The 17,959-nt window shown below is 35.9% G+C and overlaps 1 protein-coding gene across 5 annotated transcripts in view; it reads left to right on the forward strand.

Moving 5' to 3' along the window:
* LOC129453090 (sialoadhesin-like) overlaps positions 1-17,959 on the forward strand; it is a 205,332-nt gene that overhangs the window by 56,666 nt on the left and 130,707 nt on the right. For 3 of the 5 annotated variants that reach the window (XM_073862005.1, XM_073862012.1, XM_073862013.1), the window contains exons 3-5: positions 12,955-13,302; positions 13,376-13,585; positions 13,727-14,053. In XM_073862005.1, coding sequence (XP_073718106.1) covers positions 12,955-13,302; positions 13,376-13,585; positions 13,727-14,053 — 885 coding nt within the window. The remainder of the gene's footprint in view (positions 1-12,954; positions 13,303-13,375; positions 13,586-13,726; positions 14,054-17,959) is intronic. The other 2 variants (XM_073862009.1, XM_073862010.1) reach the window with 1 other exon arrangement.

Genomic DNA, 17,959 nt, shown 5'->3' on the forward strand with positions numbered 1-17,959 from the left:
GCGGTGGGGGGTTGCTTTTGGAGAAGGCAGCGTTGGTTGAAGAGAAGTGTTGAGATTATAGAGCTCCACTTTGTTTAGTTTTTTGGAGAAGTAAATGTCGGCGTTGTTTAATGCTTTTCTCAAGCCGAGCACTGTTCATTTTTCTATTGCTGGGATTGCCGGATGTGCTGAGGCGTATGAAGAAGCTGGAGAAGATGGCGGGTGTCTTGGTGGTGGAGGTGAAGGTGAGCTTCGGCGTCGAGGAGTGCGAGATGCCGGACGGCTGGGTCGGATATCGTGTGGAGAAGCTGAGGCTTTAGTTGCTGTTTCCTGAGTGTGAAGGCTCTTTCCTTTGGTAAAAGGTGGTGTTGTATCATGTGCCACATCCTGGGCAATGCTGGATTCGTCCGATGAGGAGTACTCTGTGGACATTTTAGCTCGTATGTTGTCACAGATGCTGAAACTATCGAGGAATGAGGGTGAGTTGGTTTCCAGTCTATATAGGTTTCTGTTGATGCCGATCAGGTGGATACCTGATTGCTGATTGTCAACAGCTGGTCGTAGTTAAGGTGATTAGGTTGATTATTTGAACGTGTTCCTCCCGAACTTTGTTAATAAAACATCATAACTGCAGGCATCATTCTAAAAGCCATGAGTACCATGAGTCTGATGCCCAGTCCAACTAAAACAGTAAATGTTCATGATCTTTGTAAATGGGAATGTCTGCTTTGTCTTGTAATGTGATACATTTTGAGCTTTGAGGTTTTTGAAAATTTTGTCATCATAGCTATCAGAGATGGGCATAAATACATGGAAATGTATTTCAAATACAAATACAAAATACTGTGTCGAAAAATGTATTTAAATACAAATACAAAATACTGTGAGGAAAAATGTATTTAAATACAAATACGGTATTTTGTATTTTGAAAATACACAAAATACATGTGAAATTGGTGATTCTGTGCAAGTATCCCTATTAGGCTGAAATCTATCTGGGTCTATTTCTGAATGCCAAAAAGCATTTAGATATGTGCAACTACTTAGAAACTTTCATTTTATTTTACGTACCTCTTGCTTTCCCCTGCCCTGTAAAAAATAAAAAACTAGAAAAAAAAACTTGGTAACACTTTACTTGAAGGGGTGTGCATAAGGCCGACATGACACATAATCATAACATGACATGTGTCATGAACATGAAGAAGATTTTATGCACATTTATGACAACTGCCATTAAGTGTCATTTACTCAATTATGTAATTTTTAATGCAAAGATGACATTGTTTGAGATATCTTTGTTATGACAACTTGACACATAAACTAATACAACACAACTTGTTATAAATTATAAACAATAATTATCAAACTTAAGAAACTACCTAGCTTTGTGGGTTAACATTACATTAAACCATGATTTAAATGTCATTAAGTGTTAATACTATGTCAAATATTATTAATACTCGGTCAAATAAACATTATGAACTGAAGAATATTCATGATGCTGTTATAAAAACTATTCAACAGAGTATTAACACTTAATGACATTTTAATGACAAATTATTTTTGTATCACTGGTAAAAAGTGGTCAGTTATGTTGTCTTGGTTAATGTCAAGTTGTCATGGCAAGTTATGATGTATGGGTTAAAGCAACACAATGTAGTTTCCATGTACAAATGACTTACAGCTCCCCCATGTGGTTGAAAAGTGCAACAGTGCCTGGTATCAGACACTCTTCTGCAGGCAGGGGGAGGGGCGGGGCTGTGTGCTCTACCCTCCACCGCCACTTTCAGAGTGTGCTTGTAGCAGCTAGGAGGCTGCTCAGGTTGCAGCAACAGTACAATTTGTCCAGTTAAAAGTTGTTCTATCACTGAAATTATTTTAGAGACATTATTTAAAGGTAAAAAAACTACATAGTGTTGCTTTAATGTCAAGTTGTCATAACAAAGACATCTCAAACAATAGCTGCGTTTACATGGACATTTGTAATCCGTTTAAATGATCAATCTGAATAAAAATGCTCCATATAAACACCTCAATCGGACTAAAAAGTGCCAATCTGATTAAAAATCTAATCCGCTTGTTAGGGGTGGTTTATACCTTTTGTAATCCGTTCAAAAAGGACATGTATACACTTGATCGGATGGATAACTGAAACTGGGACGCTCTGCGCATGTGCCATCTTCTTTTCTTTTAATGGCGGTTGGCAAACCCACTGAAAGGTGCATTTCCGCCACCTACAGGATGGGAGTGTGGAGCATATGCACACGTGCAATGACGTAGAATTGGCGTAATGATATGTGACGCAAATAACTCGAGTTTGTTTTGTTGAAGGAAGTCACAAGAAGTGATTGTCTTGTTAATCTTGTTCCTATTATCCTTCCAATTCCCCATAAAGTGATACAAGACAGCGCTGTCTGGTCAGTCCATGATTTATACTTTGATCCACAAACGCGTGTGTTTAGATTCGCTCTCGCGAACGGTCTGCGTGAAGTAAAATACGCTTTTTGGGCACACGTGAATGGGTGTTTTAGCTGCTGCTTTATAATCAGAGTGAGGCACAAAGCAAATCTTGAAACAGTGTGAAACTATATTTGTGTAATGTGCGCATGTCAAATGATCAAATCTGATTTAAATCTTGTGTCATATAAACACGCATATCAATCCGATCACATTATTAAGTGTTCATGTAAACGCTATGATAGGATTTATTAATCGGAAGGATTTTAATCCGATGGAGGCAAAATGTGTCCATGTATTCGTAGCTAATGTCATCTTTGCAATAAAAATGACATAATTGAACAATGACACTTAATGACAGTTGTCATAAACATCCATAAAATCTCCTTCATATTCATGACACGTGTCATGTTATGATTATGAATGTTTCATGTCAGCCTTATGAACACCCCTTCAAGTAAAGTGATGTTTTATAAAAACATCATAAAAACTTTTTCATGTGTCGTCAAAATGACCCACAACCTAATCAGTTTATATGTTAAGAAATCCATGGATTTACAAACGTCTCACGAGACAAATTATTCGGCAAACTAATTCCTCTCATTGCTGCTTTTTGGTGGTTTTGAGAACAATTACTCACGAGTCGCCCTCTGTCATTTCACAGAATTATAATGGAAAGCACGTCAAGCATAAAAGCCTTTTAGGTTTACACAGTTTTTTAATATTTTACTATGTTCTTACCTGATGAATTAATACATGCCTATCTTTTTTCAATACTGTATTTGCACTTAATCTTTGCACAGCATGTCATGAATGTGTTAGCATTTAGCCTAGTCCCATTTATTCCTTAGGATCCAAACAGGGATGAATTTAGAAGCCACCAAACACTTCCATGTTTTCCCTATTTAAAGACTGTTACATAGTAACACAAGTAAGTATGGTGGCACAAAATAAAACGTGATTTTTAAGTGAATAAAAAAATGAGAACTATATTGTATGGCGGAAGAGCACTTTGTTTGCAGCACTTCAACCTCTGGCGCAGTAACAGCATTACTCCTGTGAAGATGTTACTGCGCACTGAGGTCGAAGTGCTGCAAACTATGTGCTCTTTCTCCATGCATTGAAAAAAGATAGTTATGTATTAATTTGTCTAAGTTGAGGTAAGAACATAGTAAAATATAAAAAAATTGTAGTTTTCCTTTAAGTCAAAAGTGTAGGCCAATTTGTCAGCATTCAACACTCTGTCTCAGTCGTGCATTAAACTGCCTGCCAACGTGCAAGTGTGAATTTGAATTTCCTTTTGCGACAGTTATAATAACACAAATCACATCACACCCAATAATTCAATCGCCTTTGCTTTATTTCCCACTCCAACATTTCAATTATTGCCCACTAAAAGCTGCACAGATATATTTGCTTACCTGAACTCTGTTGTCTGGTCTGAACTAGTTGATACATGTATTTAAAATACTGCCCATCCCTGATAGCTATAAGTATAGGCTAGTACACTGACTGCATGGATTACTGGCATGTAAACATAATGTAAATCTGAATTTGAACCTTTTCTATTTCTCACATCTGATTTACTGTCTGTTAATGAAATAAAACATCTCATGTTAACTGCAGTAACGTTTGTAAAATCTAACTCCATGATGCACCTTAAACTGAACACTTTTGGCAAAAAATAATTGAGCCTATTTAAGATAAATTTGAATTTATCTTTGTTACAAAATTATAGTTAGACAGATTTTCTCTTCTTGTTTTCTTATTAATTAACTTTAATGACAGATACTTCAACAACCCTTATGAAAATTAATCATATTTTTACTACAGTTAAAACAAAAAAAAAAACATGGTTACTGGTTACCACAAAATAACTATGGTTTTGACAACCACGGTTTTCAAAAACCACAGTTAAACCATGGTTAGTGTAGTAAAACCATAGTTTTGCTGATAGTAATCAATACACCAGAAAACCATTACTACCCTTTTACCAGAATAAACCATGGTTAATTTTCGTAAGGGATGTAGGCATATAAGACCGAATGCAATAAAATGTTTAAGATAATCAATTGTTTTATATGATACTCACTAAGACAGCTGTTGTATTTTGAGACGTGTTAGTGTGTGCTTGTCCGTAAACCTATAAGACGCAAACATGAACTTATTCAGCTTTGTGCATGCGCGTTGTTGTTGGGTAGGAAGTGCCGTGCACACGATGCGTTTTCAAGTTCACCCTTATGAAAATTAACCATGGTTTTATTGTGGTAAAAGTGTAGTAACCATGTTTTTTTTGTGTATTGATTAACATCAGCAAAATCATGGTTTTACTACACTAACCTTATGGTTATTGAACCTGTCTGTTGGCAAGACAATGTTGCCCAGTCGATCGATGATATAGCTTTATTTTTTCTGTTCAAGTGATTTGAGTTTGTGTTTTTGTTTCTGTTAAAAAATATATTTCAGGAATCAAATCCATATTCTTGGCTTTATCATGTCATGCTCCACCAGTTGAGTTAATCAACAAAATATTTCAAGCCTAATTCTGAAAAGTATTTCATGTGAATTCTGTTATATGAACCCTCAGATACACAGGTGAGAAGCAGCCCAAACCCTGTGATAGATGGAGAAAAAGTGATATTAAGCTGTTCAACCGAATGCACTCTTGATAGCAAACATACTTACATCTGGTATAAGAAAGGACAACAGGTAACAGATGGATTGAGATTATTAAACAAGCTGTACCTGAACTCAATCAACAGAAAGGAGCTACAAGAGTATTCATGTGCTGTAAGAGGTAAGACAACATCTCATCATACTTCATCTGACTTTAGTAAACAATGATAAAATAGATCAGTCCTTGATTCTGATTTATTAACACATTATCACTGAGCTACTTTCAGTCAGTCTTCTCTAAGTATTACTAAATATTTTTTTTCAGAAACATTCTCAGTGTTTGGTCATCACACAGTCTGTCTGCTGGTGTTTCTGCCTCAGTTTCTCATTTTAGGAGCTCTGTGGATGTGGTAAGAAAAAATATCAAGTAAAATTCAAAACTGCACAACACACTGTGAATATTTTGATATGAATTCAGATTTAAAGACTTTGAATAATGGAGTGTGAATTCTGATCCTACAGGTTTTTCATCAGCATGAAGAAATTAAAATCTAAAAACAGAACTGATGACAAACATGAAGAGGTGAGAAATTCTGTATATAGAGAATCTTCTGTAATACAATAAACTAATGCTCAGATTTTATAACATCATCTCTTTCTATGTGTTTGTCATTGTTAGACTCAAGTGGTGCACATGTCTGTGATCAGCTGAACTGCTGGAGTGATGTCAAAACTCTATGACATCATCACCTGTCAAAAATCTCTTGGCAGCGACATCATCGATGCAGTGATGTCACATACAGTAACATAATAATGTGTAGGATCATCAGTGTAGGATGATACTGCAATGTACTCGATTACATCTTCACTAAATCAGACTGTTACTGAATTCCAGATAAAAATGGCTACTGTCTTACATGGGTTTCAGTACTTACTGCTTAGAAAAGTAGGAGGGGACATATCTTAAATCTCGCAAAAACATCTGATGATTTCTTGAAGTACAGTTAAAGGAAATATGCAATTTAATTCAATAAACAAAAGTTTTTTTAAGTTAATAACCAACGATGAACATTAAATTATCCTGCTGTACACAAGACGATAACTTAAAAAATACAGAACAGTCAAACCCGGCTCTGTACTGAACATCATTAGCCAAAGCAACAGCCATTTTTTCATGTATTCAGTTATCATTTCAGTTGTTAAATTACAATATAACTAATACGTATTATAGATTTTATTTAGATTTTTTTCTTTGAATAAATGTATTTCCTCTCTCTCATCTTCATGTAATCTGGTTTCTTTAACTCACTGACAGTGGTGGCCGGTGACTTCGGTTCTGAGGGGCACAAAATCAAAATATGTGTTTGTTGCGTCATCATGTTAACCATGTGCATCATGCGTCTTAACGAACGGGTTTATGATGAAAGAGTTCACAAAATACTCACTTAATACTAAACTCTGATTAGTATTAATCAAAGGTTATGTTTCGATTACCTTAAAATTAGCCATTTTATCTACATACACCACGGGTCTCGTCATTATATTTTTATATATTATATTAACCTCATTATTTGATTGGCTGCTCTTTGCTGTCTCAGACGATGACATCTTTGTCCTGTGTCAGCTACCGTAACTTCTCAATGTGCTTTAAAAGGGAGGGGTGAGCAGTGGGCTGAGCAGTTGGTTGCAATTCACAACCTTACTGCTAGATTTTTTCGCTAAAATTTACAAATTGCACATTAACTAAAATGTAACAACTAGAATTAGGTTTTTGGTATCTATGTGTCTTAAAGTTGCAAAAATATACACAGTTCACAGTTTTCTAGTATTTTTGTTGTAATTTAAAACGTTTTTGAATTTGGAGGCTCCTCAGCACCCATTGCGTCATAAAAAAGAAAAATAAAGAAAAAAGTCCATCTGAGGCAAACTGAGAAATCTCTGCAGAAGCAGTCCATCATCCTCACATACACTCTCAGAAATAAAGGTACAAAAGTTGTCACTGGGACAGTATCCTTTCAAAAAGGTACACCTTTGTACCCAAAGAGTGCATATTAGTACTTTGAACTGCCAAAATGTACCTTTAAAGGTACATATTTGTACCTAAATGGTACATATTAGGATCTTTTTTAAAGGGTACTGCCCCAGTGACAGCTTCGTACCTTTATTTTTGACAGTGTACTGCAATTACATACTGAGTTTACTTATAGATCCTTCTTTGTATTTGTTTGAGATCTTTTGTGAGGATTAAGCCTCATTTTCATCTTGGTAAGAGGCACTTAAAGACACATCTGAGTTAAACAGTAAAATAATGTCTTTATATTATCCTTCTATAAGAGGATAGCCCGAGCTTTGGTTTGGCTTGCATATTAGATTTCTTCAAGCTATTTGAGGTCAGAAAGAACCAAAAAATATAATAACCAAATATTTTTCTTAAAACATAAAGCAGTGTAATTGTTCACGTTTGTGTACAACAGGTTCACGATACACAGAATTAGGTATAACGGTGCAAACAACAAAAAATGTGATGTCCATGTATGTGGCAGGTCTTAGGAGGTTATATACCAGAATAAATTCAAAAACAGATAAAAGTGCTTTATAATGCACGTCTCAAATGAGTATTAAACAAACTGTCTGAAAGCAATAGACAAGAAGCACATCTTAATAATAAATACTGACATTCATGTGTGTTTGAATATGATGTTAAGATGTGAAAAGAGAGGAGAATTTATATATGCATCAGGTTTTGTCAACACAACACGTTCACGTATGACACACCTGTGTATCCTCTCTCACAACTCCTCTGAAAACCTCCTCACTCCTCCATCCTCAGCTTCTCGCTTTGCTATTAGACTTTTGAAATGTCCTTCATGACTGAGTTTGAGTTTTCTGGGTCACGGGTTGATGGAAGGAGGAGTGAGAAAAAAAGTCTGAGATCTTTCACAATCTGAGAAATACCCAGAGTATTTCCTCTTCCTCTTGATCTTCCTCTATTTTCTTACGCGAGGTTATTTTAGCTGTTCTGGTATTCATCTTAGTGTTTATGAGTCAGTCTGTTAAACATGGCTGAAATATTGTTCACAGAAAATCACAGAGTGTATTATATTTATTTTGACTCTGGAATTGTATTTAATATTTAGTGTTTAGCTCCATTTACTTATAAAGTAATTAATTCATTTGGTTTGTGTTAGATTGCATTTACAGTTTATGACTGTTGCAAGTGTTTCTCAATGGCTTTGGTAAGAAAAAAGGAAGGAACTTAGATCATAATAGCGTATCTACCATCTACCCAAACTAAAAACTTTACAAACCACTGCTGCAACTTGAAGTCAAACAACTCCACAAGAATATATACTGTATGTATGTTTAATCTTTTAACTGAAGTAGAATTGTTATAATATATTTTTTGTTGTTGCTGTTGTTATTTTAAGCATGTTTGTTGTCATAACAGTTGTGTGTTATTGATTTTACTGTAATGAGGCAGAACTGAACTGTATTATTGAATTGAGAAAAGTTTTTGCTGTATGTCTTGTATTGTATACAGCATGTGCATTTCTTTAAGGTGAAATGATGAACTCCAGACTCTCATCTCTGATCCTGCTGTTACACATTCAAGGTATGAACACTATTAAGTGAATGACAGTTTAGTTGTTGTTTGAGTAAAAGCTTTCTGTACCAAAGCTTTCATCTTGAACTTTTTTAATCTCATTCCTATAGATGAGAATTGCGTACATACAATACAATGCCAAAATGGAGCAAATTTGATGAATGTTTCAGGTTTCTTTTAAGTAATTTCTGCATACTTCTTGTACAGTGTTTAAGTAAAGATTTAAAAAAATTAGATTGCATTTTTTCAACAAAAATCTGTCAGGATTTGGGGAACACAAAACACGAACCCAGATGCGGACGTAACAAAAAGGAATTTATTGTCAAAACAGGGGAAAAACAGGAAAACAAAACCCACGAGGGGGCAAAACAAGGCAGGGAAAACACGACACTAAACTAATACTAAACTTGACAAAAACTAACAATAAACTCTACAACAGATTACACAGATCAGGATAATGAACATCAAAAACTCACAGGAACCGACAGGGCATGAGACAAGACGAACGTGCACTGGACAACAAACACAAGGACTCTTAAATAGGGAGAAAGTAAATTACATACAGCTGGAAATAATTACAAGTAAGGGATCGGGGAAAAAGTGACGAGACCCGGGAAATGCGTGGTCGAAATAAACCAATACTACAACCACACATTTCCCACATAGAACATATGTACTGTCAGAACCCTGCCATGCTAAACTAGATCTAAATACCAACAGGATCCGGCAGGATTCTGACAAAATCCACCTGAAGAAGATGCTGAAACGCTTCAGAGTTTTTTAAAGATTTATTATGACCAAGCCATAGTAATAAAGGCTTTTTTACTTTTCTAAAGAAAGTGCCTTGGAGTTTTTTGTTTGTTTTCCATCCACCTTTATTGAATGAGCAGTAATATTGTTCCCCTTAAACACAGATAGCAATAATAATAGGGGTATTATTAATTATAATAATAATATTGCGATATATTATTCCTATGCATTTTATGTTTTTTTCATGTTTTTTTATAGTTACATTTTTATAACCTGAAGTTGGTTGGATTAAGATTAAAACCTCAATTTTGCTTTAGTTTAAAGGGGTCGTACCTCTTATGTAAGCTATGTACATGCAAAAGACTGCTGGAAAACAGTCCAATCTCAACATAACACTAACTGTGATGTTATAGCAGAGATGGGGACTCGAGTTTGAGAATCGGACTCAAGTGCGACTAAAGTCGCACACACAGTGACTTGAGACTCGACTTCAGACTCGTCCTCAAAGACTTCAGACTCGACTCGAGCCGTGCGACTCGTGAACAATGTTTATTTTTAGGAAACATCTGATGAGCTTGCTGTTAATCCCCTCCCTCTGTTACCTACAACCTGCCAACGATGTAACACATGATGTATTTGCTCCGCGAGCGCTGCCGCAAACATACATGTTGACTGCACCGGCCACTGCTGTGCCACTCATCTGAAGCTTTGGGTAGTTCTGTGACGGACCCGCGGTTCGACTCGCATGCGATTCGCGGATTAATATGCAATTTAAATAGTTAAATGGTTAAACAATTTCACCGCAAAAAGGCGCTCAAGTGAGCAAGTTTCTGTAAGCACATGCGGTAAAAAAAATTCCGGTCCAACTCCAGTCAGGTCCAGAGTTGCGCTATTTTGTGTCATACTGTAGTCCATTAACATACATTTGCTGGACAGAGCAATGAAAAAAAATTTAATGTTTTTATGTGAAGCGACTGCTGCTTCTTCTTTCTGAAGCACTGTTTGTGAGCAGGCGTTTAAGTGCCCTCAGTAGTGTACATACAGAGAGAAGTGTTTCAGAAGTTAAGCCAACATAAAATCTTTCTTTTCTTGACAGGACACATACACACAAAATGATCTCACAGTATTCTTTTTCTAATAAAAACATTTGTTTATGTCTTAAGAAACCAGTCAGAAACCAGTCTGTGCTTATTTGTTCTTAAAGAGACAGTAACCTCAATTAACCTACTTAAGTCTGTGTCATTAATGTTAATCAAACAACCCAAGACAAATAGTACATCACTTCTATTGCTCTAAAAATAATAATAATAATAATAATATTTAATTTGTACAATAAAGACAGTGTTATTGTCCATTTAATTAAATTTCTGTACCTAATGCTAATTTTAGACCTTACTTAATGTGCAACTTTGTTCTTTTTTTGTTATTAGAGTTTTATTTGTTACAACGAGACTTCAGACTTGACTTGGACTCGAGCTCAGAGACTTGTGAACATCTCTGTGTTATACTGTAGTTGAGATGTACACCTCAACATCAAATTTACATTAGATTAATTACAATGTTGTTTTAATGCTAAAAACAAAGTTGTGACTGTTGAGTTAGCGCTATATGCTAGTTAATGCTATATGCTAATGTTTAGGCTGAAGTTCTACTATTGACGTTACAGTTCCATTTTGCACGTCTATACTGAAAAAAACCCCACAAACTTACTACTCAGAATCGTCCGAATAATTTATTAATCCTTAACTCATTCCCGGACAGAAAAAATTTAAAAACACACAAATATATAAAATGAAAGAACAGACCCTCTGCTTTCAAACAAACAAAACAGGAAAAAAACTTTTCATCCTAATCTCTGCTTATAAACATTTAAATATGGGTATTTTTCTTTAAAAATACAAAATTTTCAGCAAAAAGCATTTTTGTGAAGGAATTTTGTTAGAGATCAGATTCAGAACGATTATCAAAACATACACAGAGTTTAAAATTAGTAAATAATGTTTTGGCATCAGTTTTTTTTTTTTGCGGTATTGCAGAATATTATTATTAGATTTTTTATGCAAATGTTTTCTCTTAATTAACGAGATAACTCATCAATGGCGGGGAAAGAGTTCAATGTGTGTCTTCTGATACAGGCTCAAACATAAGATCTGTTTACATACACACAAAACTCTGTAATGAGCCGCTCTTAGAAACAGCCAATCAGAGCAGAGCTCAACATTATTATTCATGACCCTTTCAATAATGGACCATTTCATTTTGGGGACAAATCCTAGGTTTATAAATAGACATGTAAGGTATCAGAGAACAAAATAACATATTGTATCAGTGCATTCTTTGGCACCTTTAAAAAATATTTAATGTATGTTACACATATCAGTATTAAAGCAATAAGCCCCAAGAAGCAGTGGGTTACCAGTGCATTTTATAACGGCTAAGGGGCGTTGTTAGGCACGACGCGAAGCGGAGTGCCTAAAACCCCCTTAGCCGTTATAAAATGCACTGGTAACCCACTGCTTCGCGGGGCTTATTGCGTTTATAAAACGGTTGCTTCAAATTATGTATAGCAGGATTTCATATAATAAAACACAGCAAATAAGTTGTAATTATATTAGTACAGATATTAGTCTTCCGCCAAACAAAGTAGTTCCTCAGACTCAAGTGTGTCTGCAACAGAGCGGTTCCCAAGCAAAACAGACGGAGCAAAGACAAAATGAAAATATGATTCATTAAGACTGTGGTTTATTTTCATAAATCAACATTCATCTAATTTATACATTAACATTTATACCGTGCAACTGTTGACGTGTGGATCAAATATGCTTGGAAGCATGCTTAACACTTTCCCTGCCAGCGTTTTTTAAAAGAGTTGCCACCCAGCTTTAGTTAAACATTAATGCCTTCCAGAAAAATGTTCTTCTTTAGATATATAAACATACAATATATCAAATGAAAGAACAGACCCTCTGCTTTCAAACAACAAAATAAAAACGTTTCACCCTACCTTCAATTGTTCTTTTATCCTCTCAAATTTTGAGCAAAATGTTGGGATAATTCCATTTCTGTGAATGACTTTTGTTAGAGATCCGATTCAGATCGCTGATCAAAAAATACACTTGAGTTTTAAAGTGTTGAGTGAAAGCATCAGTGTTTATGTTGTGTAAGATCGCCACCACTGATCAGTGATCGCCACCCAGTGGATAATATACGGTACAACTACTCCTCACGGAAGCATTAACAAGAAAACTCAACAATATTTATTGACACTTATCTGGATATCGCCATTAATTGTTCAATTGTTGAGGATTATAATTAATACAATATAATATAATTAGCCCACGCAATAAATCAAAATTGACAACAAAATCCGACATTTTGACAGTTATTTTCTACAGTACACAACAACAGTGGCGCAGTGTTACAAGCTATGTAATACGGTTTGAGCCGTGGGTTTACCGGTGAGTTTTATCACAGCTGAGAACGCGTTTCAACCAATCAGAATGAAGAACCAGAACTGGCCGTTTTATAATATGCCTTTTTCTTTTTAGGGTCTCTAACATTGGACAGCTTTGCTGTGAGCTGTGATAAACAGAAAATTTGTGCTGTGAGAGGGGCACAGGTGACACTGAAGTGCTCTTACCCAAACAACAACATCAAAACTGGATTCTGGTTCAGCCAGAAACAGAAAACAAACTGGAGAAACAAAGATGAACCTGAAGATTTGACTTTAGATTCAGATTACTCAGGACGAGCGTATCGGCGGATCACTGAACACTACTCACAACTCATAATAGATGATGTGAGAGAGAGAGACAGTGGAGAATATCAGCTCATGTTCATTATGAAGGATGGAGTTAAACATCTCAGCTCAGTCACAGTCAATCTAACAGTAACAGGTACATTTACATTCTCATCAGTCCAGTTCAACTCTTTTCATTTCTCATGTCATGTAAGGTTTTGTTTATTTAGTTCAACAGGTGAGGATGAATCCTGAATCTACAGATGGACGAGTAAAACTGATCTGTGATTTCTCCTGCAATCTGACATCTACAAATTACTACTGGTACAAGAATAGACAATATTTAAAAGATGAAAAATCAAAATCCATATTTGTGTCATCCAGCGGAAACACTGACAGCTATTCCTGCTCTACAGATGGCAATCCCTCCTCATCTGTGTGTAAGTGTAACATTTATTGTAGATTTACTGGTAGATTAAAGTGTAAGTGCAAAAACTGTTTTACTTTCATCCATCCATAAATTCATACAGATGTTTGAAATTGATTGTTAATTTTACAGCAGTGATTTGTGACTCTTTCAGGTCTTTCTAACAGTGTCTGTTGGGGTGTGACTTACACCTCTACAAGAGTTTGTGCTTTAGTGGGATCAACAGTAGATATTCACTCTTCATACTCACATCCCACTGGAGATACAGTAGACGAAACAGTCTGGTATTACCTTAACTTTGATTCAAAATTCAAAGATCTGCGTGAGGATCATCAGTTTGCTGGTCGTGTGGAGTTTGTGGGAAACACACTGAGAATCAAAGATGTCAACATGAGTGACTCTGGTCAATATGCATTCAGGATCATCACTAACACATCAGAGGAATTTTCTGGTTATCCTGGAGTCTTTCTTACTGTTACAGGTAACTGCTCATAATGAACTCACTGTAAAGCTGCATTCACTGAGTAGGTTTATAATGAATATATTTATGCTACTGGTTACGGGTCCGAAGAGCTGGGAAATAGTTTTTTCCTCTTAGCATTCTTTATTCTTAGAAAGAAGAAGATCACATTTTAGAAATCAAAAAGCCCAATGTTGTCAATCATTTGAGCTACAGGTTAAATCAATGTTTTACCATGATGTTTACACTGAATGTTTGAGGTTGTAATTGCTAAGATGAGCATTTTTTTTAATACAGTGTAAGGTTATGTCTATATACAAAGAACGACAGAGTTAGAAATAAATGGGGTTGACAGTAACCAAAGTACAGAAAACGATGTGCAAACAGCATCAAAAAGGCATGAATGAATCTCATGAATGCTGATTACTTCATATTAGCCCACATTAGACAAATATTGACAATGCTGGCATCGCGGGCACACGCATGGAAATACTGAGGCATAAAATCTGTTTCCGCCCAGACCGTAGTTTTACCATGTGTGTCATGCAATAATATCCCCTTCTCACCACATTTTTATAGTATGTTTTTACTAAATACGACAATAAAAATGTCAAGTCCGACCACCGGAAGCATTTGATATTTGAAATGTTCAACCCAGTTCACAGCAACTGTTTGAAAATTTGTGTCACTTTCAACCGGTCGATGTGCTTCCGCTAAGCTCTGGAATCTAATGAAAGGTAGGGGGACCAAAATATATATCTTTAATCTTGGTACTGACAACATTTCATTGAAACCTTTGAAGGAGAAGGTATTTAAATAAATCACGAAAATTTGGTAGTCACATTTGTGGTTGTAGATTAGTGAACGTCCTGTCAGAATATCAGAACTGCAGGCATCATTCTAATAACCATGAGTACCACGAGTCTGATGCCCATTCCAACTAAAACAGTAAATGTTCATGATCTTTGTAAATGGGAATGTCTGCACTGTCTTGTAATGTGATACATTTTGAGCTTTGGGGTTTTTGAAAATGTTGTCATCATACCTATAAGTATAGGCTAGTACACTGACTGCATGGATTACTGGCATGTAAACATAATGTAAATCTGAATTTGAACCTTTTCTATTTCTCACATCTGATTTACTGTCTGTTAATGAAACAAAACATCTCATGTTAACTGCAGTAACTTTTGTAAAATCTACAACCCCAAAACAGAAAAAGTTGGGACACTGTAGAAATTGTGAGTAAAAAAGGAATGGAATAATTTACAAATCTCATAAACTTATATTTTATTCACGGTAGAATATAGATAACATATCGGGTGTTGCAGGTGGGATATTTTGAGATGTCGTGCCGGGTGTTGGCTCATTTTGGATTTCATGAGAGCTGCACATTCCAAAAAAAGTTGGGACAGGTAGCAATAAGAGGCCAGAAAATTTAAATGTACATATAAGGAACAGTTGAAAGACCAATTTGCAACTTATTAGGTCAATTGGCAACATGATTGTGTATAAAAAGAGCCTCTCAGAGTGGCAGTGTCTCTCAGAGGTCAAGATGGGCAGAGAATCACCAATTCTCCCAATGCTGCGGCGAAAGATAGTTTTCCGAGCTTCTCAGAGAAAAATTGCAATGAGATTGAAGCTATCATCATCTACAGTGCATAATATCATCCAAAGATTCAGAGAATCTGGAACAATCTCTGTGCGTAAGGGTCAAGACCGGAAAACCATACCGGATGCCCGTGATCTTCGGGCTTTTAGACAGCACTGCATCACATACAGGAATGCTACTGTAATGGAAATCACAACCTGGGCTCTGGAATACTTCCAAAAATTGTCAGTGAACACAATCCACCGTGTCATTCGCTGCTGCCAGCTAAAACTCTGTAGGTCAAAAAAGAAGCCATATCCAAACATGATCCAGAAGCACAAGTGTTTTCCCTGGGCAAGGCTTATTTAAAATGTACTTTGGCAAAGTGGAAAAGTGTTCTGTGGTCCAACGAATCAAAATTTGAAGTTCTTTTTGAAAAACTGGGATGCCATTTCATCCGGACTAAAGATGACAATGACAACCCAAGTTGTTATTAGCGCTCTTTTCAGAAGCCTGCATCTCTGATGGTTTGGGGTTGCATGAGTGCGTGTGGCATGGCCAGCTTACACATCTGGAAAGGCACCATCAATGCTGAAAGGTTTATCCAAGTTCTAGACACATTTGATCCCATTCAGACGTCGTCTCTTTCAGGGAAGACATTGCATTTTCCAACATGACAATGCCAGACCACATACTGCATCAATTACAACATCAAGACTGCGTAGAAGAAGGATCTGAGTACTGAAATGGCAAGCCTGCAGTCCAGATCTGTCACCCAAAGAAAACATTCGGTGCATCATAAAGAGGAAGATGTGACAAAGAAGACCTAAGACAGTTGAGCAACTAGAAGCCTGTATTAGACAAGAATAGGACAACATTTCTATTCCTAAACATTGGTCCTCATTCAGCTGTTCCTTATATGCACATTTAACTTTTCTGGCCTCTTGTTGCTGCCTGTCCCAGCTTTTTTTGGAATGTGTGGCTCTAGTGAAGTCCAAAGGGGGCCAATGTTTGGCATGACATTTCAAGGTATCTTGCTTTCAACATTTGATATGTTATCTATATTCTACTGTGAATAAAATATAAGTTTATGAGATTTGTAAATTATTCCATTCCTTTTTTACACATAATTTCTACTATGTCCCAACTTTTTCTGTTTTGGGGTTGTAACTCCATGATACACCTTCAACATAACACTTTTGGCAAAAAAATAATTGAGCCTATTCAAGATAAATTTGAATTTATCTTTGTTACAAAATTATAGATAGACAGATTTTCTCTTCTTGTTTTCTTATTTAGTAAACCTTAATGACAGATACTTCAACAGCCCTTATGAAAATTAACCATGTTTTTACTACAGTTAAAAAAAACATAGTTAATGTAGTAAAACCATGGTAACCACAAAATAACTATGGTTTTGACAACCACGGTTTTGAAAAACCACAGTTAAACCACGGTTAGTGTAGTAAAACCATAGTTTTGCTGATAGTAATCAAATGTTTAAAGTCGCAATGAAATTGAAAAGAAAAACTATATATTTTTAATATTGTGGTATTATTAACAAATTACTTATCTGTGAGCTTCATTATTTTTAAAAAATTTGTGTGTGCTCATAATCTTGCAAATCTCCTCCCCTCCTCAAAACGATCTCTCTTCACTTCCGGTCATAAGTATGGCAGGTGGGCGGGGTCTGGGAGAAGATCGCAGCGATTAGCAATTACCAACACGACCCAACTTCAAACCATCCAATCAGATCTCGATGGACAAATTCAAATCCAGCCCTGTCTTATTTAATCTCAAAAGCTGTTTCATTCGGATATACGTCACAACGGGGAAAATAACGCAATCGCTACTTCCGTTTCATGGCGACTTTAAGATAATCAATTGTTTTAAGACAGCTATTTTGAGACGTGTTAGTGTGTGTTTGTCCGTAAACCTATAAGACACAAACATGAACTCATTCAGCTCTGTGCTTGCGTGCTATTGTTGGGTAGGAAGTGCCGTGCACACGATGCGTTTTCAAGTTCACCCTTATGAAAATTACCCATGGTTATATTGTGGTTAAAGTGTAGTAACCATTTTTTTGTGTATTGATTACCATCAGCAAAATCATGGTTTTACTACACTAACCATATGGTATTTGAACCTGTCTATGAGCAAGACAATGTTGCCCAGTCGATCGATGACACAGCTTTATTATTTCTGTTCAAGTGATTTGAGTTTGTGTTTTTGCTTCTATTAAAAAATATATATATTTCAGGAATCAAATCCATATTCTTGGCTTTATCATGTCATGCTCCATCAGTTGAGTTGATTGACAAACTATTTCAAGACTA

The sequence above is a fragment of the Misgurnus anguillicaudatus genome, chromosome 23, assembly GCF_027580225.2.
Source record: "Misgurnus anguillicaudatus chromosome 23, ASM2758022v2, whole genome shotgun sequence".
Classification (NCBI taxonomy): Eukaryota; Metazoa; Chordata; class Actinopteri; order Cypriniformes; family Cobitidae; genus Misgurnus; species Misgurnus anguillicaudatus.